The 15,501-nt window shown below is 38.9% G+C and overlaps 1 protein-coding gene across 9 annotated transcripts in view; it reads right to left on the bottom strand.

The window, feature by feature from the left end:
- EVC (EvC ciliary complex subunit 1) overlaps nt 1–15,501 on the bottom strand; it is an 80,903-nt gene that overhangs the window by 39,601 nt on the left and 25,801 nt on the right. For all 9 annotated transcript variants that reach the window (XM_056337751.1, XM_056337797.1, XM_056337743.1 and 6 more), the window contains 2 exons: nt 7,563–7,772; nt 903–1,012 (listed from right to left, as the gene is read on the bottom strand). In XM_056337751.1, coding sequence (XP_056193726.1) covers nt 903–1,012; nt 7,563–7,772 — 320 coding nt within the window. The remainder of the gene's footprint in view (nt 1–902; nt 1,013–7,562; nt 7,773–15,501) is intronic.

Here is a 15,501-nt window from a genome sequence, read left to right as displayed (position 1 = left end):
AGGAGGCACACTCCGAAGAGGCTAGTGTTAGCTGCCAGGGCAGACATGGCTGAAGCAAGTTTGTGGTGAATTTTAATCAGGAGAGCAAATTTAGAGGTTGATTCTGGACCAGGTGAGTGAAATCTGTGTGCACATTTTTGATGACATTGTGCCTGTGTATATACAAGGCATTGTAAGCTCTCTAGATACCTAATGTTGGGAAATATTGCAGTCGCAGAACATGAAAATGAAAGTTTGAAGTGAAAAGTAGATCCAACATACAGGAGTGCAATGGCAGTAATGCTAATATTCCATATAGACCAGTTTTCAAATGCTCTGATCTTTGGTCATGTGAAGACCATGGTAAATGAAGCCATTTGTTATTGTAAACAAAACAAGCCAGGTAACACAGAATTGTGGGTTTTTGAGAACCAACTCTATCAAAGAAATGTTAAGCTGTGAGATAAAACTAAAAGTTTCCTTGGTGAAAATCAACACAACGCAAGAGAGGAATCGTTATCATGCAAAGTGATGGTCAGTGGTACTGTAACAGCAGAAAGCAAGGGCAGAGCTCAGTGGTGCTGGACTGAACATTTCATCTTGAAGAATATCCAACTCCAATGTGACATAAAGAGTGCAAAGAGAGGCTGGTTCAAGATTAGAAATCACTCACAAACATAGGAGTATATACACAGAAAGAACACTACTTGACAAATCACAGAAGACTCTTTCTACTTACCAGAATTCATTATATCCTTGGGTTTTTTTAGATACTCAGACAAAAACTAGAGTAATTGCCTCTTTGTCTGAAGATGCTCATAATCCCTCAACACTGCTTTCCACAATGTAATGTAGACAAGTTTTTATCTGTGCATGCAGCAGTGCGTTTTTACCCCACTGCTTACTGACAAAACTATACTTACTCATCACTGAGGCACCCTAGTCTGCTTACGACACCTTGAATTATCTTCTCTTGTTTCTCAGACAGGTGCTTTTGCATCACAGCAGACAGAGCATATTCCTTTATCCATAGCTAAAAGCAGGGGGAAAAAATTACAATCATAAGATACACTGCTTTCAGTCATTCTAGTCACCCCATTAGTAAACAGTGGTTTATTAGATGTTAATTTTGCTAAAAAAAAAAAATCAACCCCCTCCTCCCAGAAACAAACTCATGCTGAATTAAAATTATTCTACTTAGGAGTATTTTTTTTCTCAGTGATCAAAGTCTTAAACAAAGCTCACTGAAAAGAAAGAGTGGCTTTGCACTGGTTTGGATCAACCCTGAGCTGTCTCCTACAGATTTTCCAGTTTCAGCAACAGAGGAACAAGATACAAAGAGCACAAATAAATTTTGTGCCATAAAAGGCACAAAATATTGCATTGACTCTTATAAGCAAGTTGCTTTTTGTTTGGTTTTTTTTTCACTAGTAGAAAATGTAATTGTTATTTTCACTGAAAAGAATAAAGATACCATCTTCCATCACACTTTTGTGTATAGTACAGTGTTGATGGTTACAAATGGAGGCTGCACGATCAGGTTTATGCAAGTTCACAGCTCCTTCAGGGTGATATTTAGATCAAATAATTTAATCTTTGAATGTTTTGATGGATTTGCCATTAGACTGTAAACTTTTTGGAGATACAGACTTCAAGATTTTGTTTAGCATATTGCCAGAACTTAGTAATAGTTTTGGAATAGTAAGTCATAAGATGAAATGGTTGTAAGGCCCAAACTCCATTACTGTGAGATTAAAAGTATATTTTAGGCTACACTGGCAGCTGGATAAATGCAGGTTGCCTGCAGACACATGCAGAGCCCTGAATTAAATACAATACTCAGGCTCTCTGACAGCTTCACTTCATGTTCTGGCTTCATTCAGAACATGAGGGACTAAATTTTCTATTATTGCAGACAGCAAGGTTTCACTAGATCAGTATGCCTAGCAAAGAATTAGATATGCAATTGCACAATTGTTAGTGTCAGGAATTAGGGGTGGTAATGGGCCTTCCTACAGGATTTCATAGTTTTTTCCTTGGGAAGCAGTGACTTGTGCAGGAGAGAGGCTTTATCTGTGAGCACAGAATGAACTCCCCCTGGAAGTGCAGAACACCAGAAACCACATAATCTTTGGCTTTAAAATAAAAATGTATTTCTTTTCTGGATAGCGCTTTCTCTTTTGCATACACAGCCACACATCTAATTGACCCCCCTCCATGCAGAAAACCTTACCAAAACACATGCTCCTGAGCAGTACACCTGAGAAAGACAGATGGGCAGTCAACAACAGGTGACAGATGGAAAGAGTACAGGTGAGCATGAGCAGCACAGCCTGAAAGTCTGTAGGGTGCTGGGGAGCCCACCAGGCTGCTCTTGGAAAGAGCCGCAAGACATAACTGTGTAGCCAGACCTCAACTGATTTGATCCTTAGAATCACAGAGCACAGCCAAGCACAGTGCCTTCTCTGACTGCATGCTGCTAGTGTCAAATTAAGGTCTATCAGGCCTCCAGGTATCATCATGACAGATGGCAAAAACTTGCTTGCAGTAATAACTGCACGAGTATTTCCCTTTAGCAGCTCTGTGGATATGGCTTTCTAGTGTTTCACACCTCTCTGCATAATGCCTCGTAGACTCATCGCATTGTGTATTTTAATGTCTCTTTCAGCAGTCAAAAGAAGGGCTAAAAATAACATTTTACCTTCTAGAAGGATTTCTCTTTTCAGTGAGAGACAGGCTGTGGCTCCGATGTGGCCTCCCATCAGATTTTGGAGACCTGGTTATTCACTGAGAAGTCGCTCTTGAAGGGCCTGTCTGTGCACTTGCTGTCAAACAGCATGAGGGTATAGACCACCAAGACAGAGAGGACAGGAGACATCTTCTGAATTACAATTGGAATGGTAAATGATATAATATTGCAGCCAAGAACCCAAAATTTAACACTTCTGCTGCTATCAGTATATCCTATGCAAAAAGGTACTCAGGATGATAACAAAGACAGAGATTGCAGTCTTTACTAACAGTTTACTTCTGTTTAGGGAGAAATAGCCTAGTTCTGTAATGATGAACAGTTTCTTCTAAAGGAAAAGAATGAGTCGCCTTTTCCATTTAGAGTGCATTTAAGGTAAACTGTATGCAGAATTTATATAAGGTCTCTTCACCTCCCTGAGACCAATGGAAAGATCAGAATACAGCAGTAAATCCCCTGGCACACAATTATTAAACTGAACAGCACAAGTATATCAGCCATATAAGTAGGAAGAGAACAAAGAGGAAAGGAGGGGAACTATTACACATTTAAGAATAAGGAAGACTGAGATCTGGACAAAATACTAAACCAGTGTTTTCTCTCAAAAGTCTCTTCCTAATGGGAAGATGATCAAGAAGTGAAGGATCAGAAAGATCAGCTGGGAATACACAGAATATTTTATGTTTTATTGGAAGAAACGCTTCAGCAGCTCACTGGGATGGGATGTGAGGGCTAGGTATTTTCCATCTCCGAAATACTAGAACTCATGGATACAGGCACAAATGCACCAGCAAAGATCCTCTGGGAATCTTAATTTGAGGCTGCTGGCGTATGGCTGAAAAAACGCAAAACAATTATTTCATCAAGACAGATGGAAAGGTCAGGCTTTGTGCTGTACCAATCTTCCAATGCTGGGACAAGTTGCCAGGTGTCTCTCTAAGCTTTCCTGATCTTGGAAATGGCCTTACTTTGCTCGGACACAGACTCAGTGGCTGGAACAGAGCTCAGGCTCTGATTCCTGCATTTAACCAGTAAAACCAGTGACAAAAGCATGGTAAATGTGGAGGAGAGTAAAGCTCCAACAAATGAATGTCTGGCTTCCTGAAGAGTCATTCCAACGGCTATGAAAAAAAGAGTATAAAGCAAAGAGAAAGAAGTAAAACGCACACAGTGTCAAAACTAGTAAACAGATGCCAATTCAGCTTTCTGGGTGTCAAGCAATGATGAGGGAATGGATGGAAATCTCACCCCTTTTTACTCTGTAAATTTCTTGTTTTGCTTCCTGGCAACAAGACCTGCAGCACTGTTAATGTTAGGTATTACTCTCCGGCAATAAAGATGAGGAATATGCCTTTCATAGGTAATGAAGTCCATAAAGTATTTTGAGTTAGATCTCAGATACAGCAGCAAATTAGACCCAAGTAAAATCACTCTTTTTCCTGCAACTCTCAGTTTGACATTTTTAGTCCAGATTATTCAGGAAATCGAAAGAAAGCAATTTCCCCCTAACAGCCTGTAGATGGGGTGCAATGCACACAGAATGCCAAGCAAGTACCTAGCCTGGTGCAGACGTCTGCTCCCTGTAACCGCCACCCAGGCAGGAGAGGAGAGCTCATCTACAGAAATCATGAGGTAGGGGCTATGTGGTAAAATGCTCAAAATTTATTTTCATTAGTCATTTATTCCCATTTGCCTCGCTCACATCCTCAAGTGTATAAGGCAAAGTTAAATATGAAACTGATTTTTTATTTTCAATTGTAAAAAAGATTCTGTTTCCTCAAAGGACATCATGTTCCAGATATGTATAAATGCTAGGAAAGATAATCTACAAAAATAATATGCAGTTCAAGTAAATGAGAAATATTCCTTTTTGAGCCACCTTGAAAAGCTGACATAAATAGCCTGGTGAAAAACCCTTCTGGTGTTAGAATTCCCAAGTCTGTAAAGCAGGTGACTGCGTAACTCTTAGTATAGTACATTATCAAGAGGCAGATGGAAGACATATCTGCTGCTGGAAAATGCCTGATAAACTGAAAGGCCTGTCAATATGAATGCTGATTTATGGATCTCCTGTCATATTCAGCACTATAACATCTATGGGATCTCCTAAATGACATGATTACCTGTCACAAACGTCCAATCTCTCTTCTTAAGGTGGAAACCAATTTCTCCTTTTTGTAGGATGTGTCAGCTTACTGCTCAAATGTAAATGCTGCTGTGTTTATACTAAGAAAGGGCTGAGACATGCACTTTGCATTTGAAGGTAATATAATGGGTTGTGTGATGTTTTTCAGGCTTTATACAGGAAAATCTGCCAGCCTAGCTTTGGTGGACTAGCTGTCTCCCTGCATGGTCTCTTTGGAAATACAACAGACTTTTTTTCCAGTTTAGTTTAAACCACTTCCAAAAAGCCACATGTATTAAGTTAAAAGAGCTACTTAACTCCTGCAAAGTATATCATCTTGAGGAATCACACATTTTCCTGCTAGAAGAAACCCTTGTCTCTTCTAGAAATTTATCCCACAGAATCACTTGTCCTTACAACAGGTCTGTCTTCCGCTCAGGAAATGTTTATATTGAATAAGGCTCAACTGCAGTGCTGGTGACCCAGAGACCAATGTGAGAGCTCTGTCATTGCTAACTGAATTCCTCTATAGCTCAGTAATTACTGTTAATAATGTCAGCAAACCCTTTATTCTGTTGGGGTTTTTTTTCCCCGCTAGGAAGTCATCTGCTTTGTATTATGAACGCTACGGTACACTGAAACTGATGGAAAATCAACATTCTAATTCAAATAACCTATGCCTGGGCATGACTGCAAGGCCTGAATTCACATACAATGAATCCATCATACAGTGCTGCCCAAAGAGCTACTATCCAGCAACGGAGTGCTGGAGATGACCTAGTCCTACTAATTCCTTGAGAAAAATTCCCAGGGTGTGGTTTCTCCAATCAATACTGTGCTCAATGACAGTAACAGGCAAATGCATGAACAGCATTTCTGGAACAGAACTTCAGACCTGAAATCTCCCCCTCTATGGAGAGTCTTGTAGCTGTTAAACTGCCTCCTCTGTGGCCCTGAACAATGGCTGAGGTTCAATGGGACAGTGGGAGGACCAGAGCAGAGGTGCCCTAACATGCACTCTGACTTCTGAGGCTAATGAGTTGCACACTAGAACCTCCTCCTTCTCTGACTGTGTTTTTTAATGACAGCAGATACCACCATGGTGCTTTGGGCTCCATACACTATGAGACATGCTTGTAGGTCACCTACTAGATCAGGCTGCTCAGGTCATTCACATACAAAGCCAGGCAATTTGTGAAACCTTGATGAATGTGAGCATGAACAGCAACCCAGAAGTTTAAACTTGCCAAGTCAGGTATTGAATCCAATCCTTGGTAAAAAGGTGCAAAATTAAAAAAAAAAAAAAAAATGAGGTCAAGACATTGTTTCATTAATCACTGAAGGTATAGCTATGCCAAATGCAAACACTAAATGCCAGCCAGCAGTACTAGAAAACACAAATGCCTGCCTTTAACTTAAAGCACATGAGCGGATTCACAGGCATCAGTAGTCAGTCCCAAGCATATTTCAGTTCAGTTTGCTAGATATCCCTGTGACACAGAAACAGAAGAGGCAAGAAGAATTGTTTTTCAAAATAGTTGAGATAACAGGTGAGTTACAATAAAGTAAATACAAAATTATCAGGGAGGTGCATGTTGGTATAACTCCAGACTAAGGAAAATAGAGAAGAAAAAAAAGGAAATGGCTACTAATTGCCAAGAAATAGTTCTATTTTTGTATTCCCAAGGGTGTTCTAAAACCACCAATCAGAAAACTGCTCTACCAGATTTAGTAGGAAGCCCACAGTTTCCTGAATCACAGGGCTTTATGAAAGAACCCTAAATACGAGTGGGTGGAAAATTTAAACACCCTACAGCAGCAGTCAGTAATAATTAGGGCCTCAACCAGTGCCTTATTAACCATGTACTGGATTGTCCAGGCGCTTTGGAGAATGAGGGTAGGAAAAAGTATGATTTTGCCAGTGTTAAAGAACTCTGCCAACCTTTTTAAGAAGCTCCAATTACTCTATACATTGCAGCACACAATATAAGAACCGACACACCTTTGTATAGACAAGGTCTTTCTTTGCCTTAGCTGTATTAGTCTTCAAAGCGGTGCTAATAGAGACATATTCACTGCATGAATAAACTGAAGGTGTATTTGGTTCCAGCTTAATGCTGAAGATACCTGTCTCTGCATTTACTGTTGTTGCTTTCCTCCTCTAGTGTCAATGCCCTGTGTGCTGAGCACAAACAGATCAGGAAAGCTGGATGTGTTTCTTCACCTCCTCAGAGTGAAGAGTTAGCTTTATATAAAGTATCATATGTTTCCAATTATTATAGTATTAATATATAAAAATTATTAAGGAACATTTGCCGTTGTAAGGCCTCCTTTCCTGTAAAGCACACTCACACCCTCTCCAAACAGACCAGATGAAGGTTCTTTTGAACCGTTTCTGTAGATGCTCAAGAGCTGAGGACATCAGGCAGCAGCCTTGCCAAAAATTGTTTATATGCTGACAAAGCTGTCAAACACTGTGGACAGATGTCTAGTGATTACTCTCTGACTCCTCTATGCAAGTCTACATGCACAGCATCTATATTCACTCCATACTGCATGTCAAACTGTCCATCCCAAGTCCAGACCTGTATCTAGATCTGGGCTGTGTATTTATATACAAAATATTCCCTACAGAGAAGTATCTTGATAACTTTTTTCCATATCTCTGTTTTTAGACCCTAGGGCCCCAGAATGTAATACGGGTCTCACTTTTTTTTCTTGCAATAGCTGCTCCTGGAAAAGCTTCCAGCGTCTCTGGTGGTGGGTCTCCCATTTCTCCAGAGGGACCAAATTCTCCTGCCATTCCTCTTTCAGAAGCTCACATTCTCTTACAGAGAGGCCGGTCACAACAGGCAGGATCTGAAGAAACAGCTCCGTCACCAACTCTGCTAAAGCATGGGAAGCTTTATAGTACAGTTCCTAATGGAGGGACAAAGAGGGACAGAGAGAGACAGGTGACAAAGTGAACCCTGTGCCAGTCCTTTGGAGCTGTTTCACTGCAGGTCTCCATGATGCCAGTGAGAGAACCATGTCCCACTGAAAACACTGGGCCAGTGACTGACCCCCAGAGCTAAAATCCAGTGCCACTAATGCTTGAGTTAAAAAGACCAGGTTTTGTAGATGGAACAGTTTAAATGTTTTGGTTCAAGGCACACAAGGTCATTTAAAATGCAACAGAGACATGAGCACATGAGACCTGGAATTCTACCTGCTGCCCACATGCAACTGCAGTACAAATAATATCTTGTTTTAGTGGCTATGGTGATGTGTTAATAAAAATACTTATTTTGCAAAGTACTGTGGAAATCCGATGTAGCACAACACCTCATAGGCACACCTTCAAAGGTGCTGATATGAAATGAATGAAGGCAAGAAAGACAGAAGGGTTAAAAGGGACAGTACAGCTTTTAGTTAGGCAAAACTGACATTAGTCATGTTAAATAGTTGGTGCTCTAAGATATGACACTCTTCAATGCCTGAAGGACAGAATTATTCAAATTCCTTCTGATGCAGAACAGGTTTAAGCCTAGGAAAACAAACATCTTCTGGTGGTTTTATTTCAACTAGTCCCATATGAGCGGTTTTCAATTGCTGAAGCTGTTTCACCCACAAGAAGAGTTTGGGTGATTTAGTCAGATGGCATCCAAGCTAAAAAGTCACAGAATCATAGAACTGTTCAGGTTGGAAAAGACCTTTAAGATCATCAAGTCCAACTGTTAGAAGTCCAACTGAACTAATTATTTTTTCTGTCCTTCCCCTTCTCTTACCCATGGACGATGGAAGTGTATTCACAAGTGTTTATGTTCTACTTATTTACTAATGCTTTCAAAGATACATTTCATAAAGGTAACTGCAAATAATTATCCAAAAAATAGTCAGATGTGCTTTGCCAGATCAATTTGTAGCAACATACTTGGTAAGTTGACTTTAAATATGTGTCTAGATCTTCTGCAATTACAGCCTTTGAACACTTCAAAGCCCAAGTATAGGCCAGAGATCAAAGTCTGGCCCTACTTATTCTATTTATTTCTTCTGTAGTTTCATTTTTGCTATCCTTCAACTTAAAGGACTGGGGCTGCATAAAGTTTCAGGCCACAATACATTACTTAAAATATAAAGCACTCCTCTCTGAAGATGCAATGTAAGTGAAAGAAACTAGAATCTAGCAATACTGACCTCTGAAATGTTATGTTTCTATTGTTCAGAACATATAATTTCACTGTCAGGTAACAGTGATGATACCAGCTGTATCGGCAAACTTGCTACAATTTGAGATAATCCCTGAGGAGGAGTGTGGGTAGGTAGCTTTCCCCAGTAGAAGAGAGAAAACAAAAACACATTGGAAAGGTCACACAGACAGTTCAGTACTCGAGCAGTCTGAAGAGCTATTTTTGGTGTGAGTTCCACATGATCTTACTAGTCCAAAAAGCTTTACTGCCTGCCTGGTTTTGCTTTCATTGTAAATAAAGTGTTAGGCCTTAATATAAGCACTATAATATAAAAATAATAAAAACACTTAATATTTACTTCTTTAAATACAGCTAATATTTTTAAAACTCTTTTCAGCACTCCTGTTGCAAGAACAAGTCAATTCTTCTAGTTGTTGCCTTCTTTTAAATACAGGTTTAATTAAAACCTCGTAAGTGACTAAAATCTGTAATGTCTCAATAAAAACACAGAGATATTTATCTAGATGTCAAAAACATTTGTCTGCAGCTCATATACATGAAAAGTTCTAGCAGACTTGTCTTTTTGGGAGAGATACACTGGCATAATGTACTATTGTGTAAGAGCCCATTCCAACTGCTAGATGTGGTATTATAAAAAAGAAAATACAACCAAACCGGCCCTTCCCCCCTGCCCCCACCCCCCACCCCCTCAATGGAAAAGGATGTTAAATTGCAAAGTCAGGAGCTCAGAAACAAAGAATGAACAGAACTTAGGTTGCATGTGAAATCTAATTCTGTTCCCCTGTAATAAACTGGGGGCTCACACAATATTTCCACATGACCTTTCTCTGTTCCATGTTTAGGTTTATCAATACCCATTGAATGGATAGAATTCCTAAAAATTTTTATTTTGTACTTCTCATTGATTGTAAAATATCCAAATTGTGCACTGAACACTAAATTATTATTTTCCTCCTAGGATCTCTCTAGGATGCTAATCACCATATTAATTAGCTGTTTCACAAACAATACATAGCTTATCTTAACAGCTCCCTGCAGTAACCTCTTCTTACGGATAAAGCTGAGGCACACTATCAAAAGCGTTCACTACACCTTCAAGATGACCTGTCTTGATTTTTTCCACTCTCTTACCTGTTTATAAAGCATGCAGGATTTTCAGAGTCCAGCTCCCACTGGCTTTGTTTCATTTCAGAAGTGTTCTGAATTCTTGTAAATTGGGCTACAAGTTTCTGAAACTGGGTACTGGGTGTAAGTATAAGAATTAAGTCAAAGACAACAATCAGAGACCTCATTTCTGGTAATAATTCTCCCATTTCTAACGATTGCTCGCAACACAATCTGGACATGACAGTATCATTAGGGGAACATTTGCTACACAGGTGCATCCTATGTCCCCTACTCCTTAATTCTTACAGTTACCAGTTCCTGTTACAACAAGAGGTAGGATTCACACGGTCTGAATCATCTGTGTAGTTGGCCTGGCTTAGCTTGCCAACACTAATGAAAAATGGTGTGTTTGAATTCTCTCTTCTGCTGCTATTTATTTTAAAACTCAGTCCTTCTGGGATTTAACATAGGCTCAGAGATCCTATGTTTCTAATCTCTGTGTCCCATACAACATTTAAAGAACACTCACTCCATCTCTGTAAACCACCTTCTCTGAGCTTTACTAGCCTTTCAGGACAAGTTAACTTTCCTGCCTATACTGGGTGTTCAGGTATGTAAGAAATTTTCTTGGTTCTGAAATAGTTCAGAAGCAGTTTAGAGGTGCCTGTGGCATCTCTACTGCAACCTGAAAAGATCTCAGGCAGGGTGTTAAGTAACTATTCTTAAATAAACAGTTTCACCTATGGCAGCAAAATCACTTTGCAACATATTTTGCTGCAGAACTGTCAGCATTTCCCTGGCATATTGACAGCTCTGTATTATTATTTACTAGGAAATCTTTTGCCCAGAACATAAAGAAGCTATTTTGTTACGTGCCTTCATGCCATTCTGTTTGAAAACCAAGCGAAGAGAGTTCTGCTTGCACTGCCTGCAGCTTCAAATTACACTGTATACTTACCCTTGGCGCTACCACAGTGGGTATGTAGTTACTGAGGAAAAACCTGACTAGGTCCTGCTCCCACAAAATTACTTACCTGCATCACCTCATTAATGTGATTGGCCAGGTTGTCATTAGATAAAAATGCTTAACTATTTGTTTGCAAAATAATTCATGACCCTCTGCTGAAAACTGGTGTATGAAAGGACAAGAAAGTGAGATCAGAATTCCAGAAGCAGTTTTTCAAATCACAGCCCCTTTAAAAATGAAAATGCTGGGTGAATACATGGAGGGGAAGCAGGACTAAGCAGAACGTTCTTTACATCACAGGAACGTTGCAAAATGGCACACAAAGCAACAGGGAACCTGGTCAGGTGCTCTATGTCCCCAGGATGATGATTTTTAACAGCACTGCAAACTTTTTGTTTAAGTTCTGTTAAAAATTCTACTCTGTTTAAGTTCTGTTAAAAATTCTACTCTGTTTAAGTTCTGTTAAAAATTCTACTCTGACATAAATCCTGCACTTACTGGTCTCATCTGTGGTCCAAGATCACAAAATAAACCACTGTCAGTCATAACTATCAAAACACTAACTTCTCCTGTGTGTAAGGAACTGCTGGCCACACAGCCTTCTTTAATCTGAACACGCAATCGTATGGACATTAGACCACAGGCTGTCCTTCCAATCCAGACCCTAACACAACAGCATGCTCTACCCAGAGGACATACCACAGGTACAATATGATGGCCACACTGTTTAATGCAGAACTTCAAAAAAAAGTAGTGGAACGGTGTTTTCAAATTTGGTAGGGTAAATGGTTAAGTCTACTTTTAGGAAAGACTGCAGATATGATTGAATACTACAGCTAACAAAATAGTTCAAAACTATTCATACTCCAAGGAATGTACTTGATCTGAAACAGTAATAAATTCTGTCTGTGAACAGGGACGGCACACTACATATTATAAAACTTATTTTGCACAGGAAAAAAAAGAAAAACACTAAGAAATCCTACCACTTCCAGGATCTTCTTTTTGGACTAGAACCCCCACAAAATAGTTTTTACAAGCTTCCTGATATGCCATCTCTTGGTTTTTAGAACTTTCACTTAATGAAATTTATTCAAATTGATTCCATTAATAGAATAGCTGATTGCAGTGTTGAATGAACCTGTTTGTACTACCTGGCAGTCAATCTCAAAGCTTTTCAAAAATTCTCCAGAGATATTCATCAAGCATAAAGAAATAACATGGGGTATATGCAGAAATAAAATGGGCTCAGATTAAAATGCGAAGTGCATCTGAACTTCAAAGAAAGCAATAAAAATATAATAATTTTGTCAAAAACCAAGGAAAGTACACAGTTTATCAGATTTCACTACAGAACCAATGAACAATGTTAATGCTTTCCCTCAAATACAAATAATTAAAAGGTTCCTACATCAGATGAGAATAAAGTGAATAGTCAAACTGTGAAGCAGAAGATGTATTTAGAGAGGCTGCCTGTACTGTATTTTACATGCTAGCTACTGACTAGTATATATTATCTCTGAGAGGCATCTGCACAGCTGTTTATTAACTTGTGATACAACAGCATTTAATTAAAATAATTTAAATTTCTGGTCAAAGCTGTAGAATATTCTTGCATGTATCTCCAGAAGCTCAATGGCTAGGATGCTTATTTAAGAGGCAAGAGATTCATCTCCCAGTCCATGTTGTATCTTATTAAGGACATAGATTCAATACTCAGATCATACATCCCATAAATACTTCAGACGTTCCTGGACACCACTGGCTACTAGAAAATACTTCACATTATAAAGTCACACTAAATGGAGAAAAGCTGATTGCATGTACTTTTTCCCCTCTTCCACATGAAGAATTCTGGAAATGCTAACTGGAAAATGAAAGCAGCACCCTGCTTTTCAGCATCCTAAGACCAATAAAACACAATGACATTGAAGTCATCCTCAGCACAAGCTAATTAAAAAAAAAGTTTTTTATTTCCATGCATTTAAAATGGAGGTTCATTGAAATTCTAGTCTTGCCCCCTCACTGGTCCTTGATTTATTCAGGAGGCAGTTTCAATCTTCTCTTTCCGTACAACCTTTTTAGAAATGTGCCTCTGTAGATAAGGTTATGCCCTTTACTAGATCTAACTATTAATAAATGGTGGATCCATAAAGAGGTAAAATACATTTTCTCATGCAATAAGGCAAGAAACAAACTTCAGAATGAAGGCTATCCAACCTCACGGATCTTGTATCAGCTTTGACTGAAATGACCAGATCAAATTTAATCAGTGCCCAAACGCAGAACTAAACTGAGCTCACACAGTAAGAGTTCACAAATTTAATCTATTAGATCATGCTGTCTTTCAGCCTTTTCTGGGGTAAGTCACAAGGCATAATTTCCAAAAGTGAGCATGTGAGGTGGAGGTCTCTTGATATGGATTTCCATCTGAGACAAGACAAGCTGTGGGTGATTCCCCTTGAAAAGAAGCAATTTTGGTACCCCAAACTGCAGTCCACTCTATGAAAAGCATCCTTAACCATATCTCATGTTAATGAAATTACATAAGGAAAGAAATAACAGAGTAAGTCTCTGAGAAACTGTACTTTTCATTTTAACAAAAAAAAAAATCCCCTTTTATTAACAAAGGAAAAAAATCAAATACTTTGCTTCAACCTCACCTTCATGTTTACCCATTCATAAAATGTTTATTGCCTTGCCTGTTGATAATACTCATTACTTAATAGCTTTTAGTCTAAATTCCTGTGCATTTCTATGTTCTGTTAAGTCAAATGAAATAACATTCTGGTGAACTGCTATCAGTAAATGGGAATTATAAATGACAGTAAATTGTGTGTTTTCATGGCTCTGATGTTAAGGAAGAGGAAAACTAATTATTTTACCACAGACTATGTAATTCCTAGCTGTAAATTTATTTCCTTTGTGCAACCTGCATGTCTATCTGTTTTCTTACTAATGAACTATTCAACCATCAACCTCTTTTAACTTCTCCTTTCCCTACTGAAATAAGTAGGTAGTTCCGTTCCCCCACCCCACCCCCAAACAAACAAACAAAAGAGAAAGAAAAGATTAAAGGATGGTGAACACTTGATATGCTAAACTTGACCGACCTGCAAGGAGCTCGCCTTTTCTTTTGAAGAGATCATGAGAAAAGAGAATCAGAATAGGACATACAGGGGGTGCTTTTGCTACCATGTAAATGAAAATTACAGTAAAAACTATGCAACTGAAAACCTACCCAAGCCAATACAAAACTTACTGCAGCACAGTATCCCTTGTGTAGAGGATAATTCTGCAGACTGTGTTTATGAAAGCATTAGTCTGAGCCATTCACTTACCTCTGACACAATTCCTCCTTCAGTTATAATATACTGTGATAATCAAAACCGCTTGCCCCTAATTCTTCAACTTGCACTTCAAAAGTAAGTTATGAAGATAGTGTCTAGACATAGACTATTCACCTACAGCATACTATTTTAATCCACTAGTATGGCTGAAAAGTCCCACGTTATCCTCCAAATATAACTCATTCATTCACTTCAAGCATCAACAGATTCCATTGACCTTGGTTAAATAATTTTGATTGATCTATTCATGTGTGCACAAAACAAACCTACTCAATTATTCTATGCAAACACAGTCAGCTTCCAGATCATTGCATTTTTACATATTTATTCACCAATTTGGATAATTCTTTGATGTATTGTAGCACTGCAGGCTACAGCAGTGCTAGAGGGTTATATAAACCTATCTTGATGAACCCACAAACTGTTTAAAAGGGGAAAAACTGACAAAATAGAAAAGTCATAGAAATTTGAGAAGGGCTTAGAAGAACCTTGTGAGAACAAAGTAAGGATCTTGTCCCACAGGTAAGTGACATCTTTTCTTCTGTCCCCAGGATATTTATTAGTTCCCTATTCGACCACATGTTGACCTTTCCCCTATATTTTACTATCACCTCTTGCATTGAGGTTATCTTTCTACTTATTCATGAAACTAAGTCTGTCAGGCTTTTTCCCTGCTTGCTTATACAAGGACAAACCGAGGTAACTGTTGAAGTAAGTCGTCATTCTAGAGCACAACTGCTGGACGAACAGAGGGCCTAAACTTAGTATCACATACAAGCCTTGCCAGGTTGTTTTCCCTTGAAAAAAAAAAAGGTAACAGACTAAGGACCACAAGCTTTGGGCAACAGCAGGGCACTTGGTCAAGTGAACTTATCAGAGTGCAACCCTTGGGAACTTTGTACTGGTTGTCTTCCCTGAGGATTTATTCTAGTTCGTCATCGACAGTGCAAGTTTTGATAGAGTACTTAAATGGGGGTGAAAGGTTTAGAAAGTTGATACAGGATGCATGCACCTGCATGCTCTGACAGTTGCTT

This window comes from Falco biarmicus, chromosome 1 (genome assembly GCF_023638135.1).
Source record: "Falco biarmicus isolate bFalBia1 chromosome 1, bFalBia1.pri, whole genome shotgun sequence".
NCBI classification, from domain to species: domain Eukaryota; kingdom Metazoa; phylum Chordata; class Aves; order Falconiformes; family Falconidae; genus Falco; species Falco biarmicus.
The sequence above is the reverse complement of the archived record's forward strand: the minus strand, read 5'-3'. Positions and strand labels throughout refer to the sequence as shown.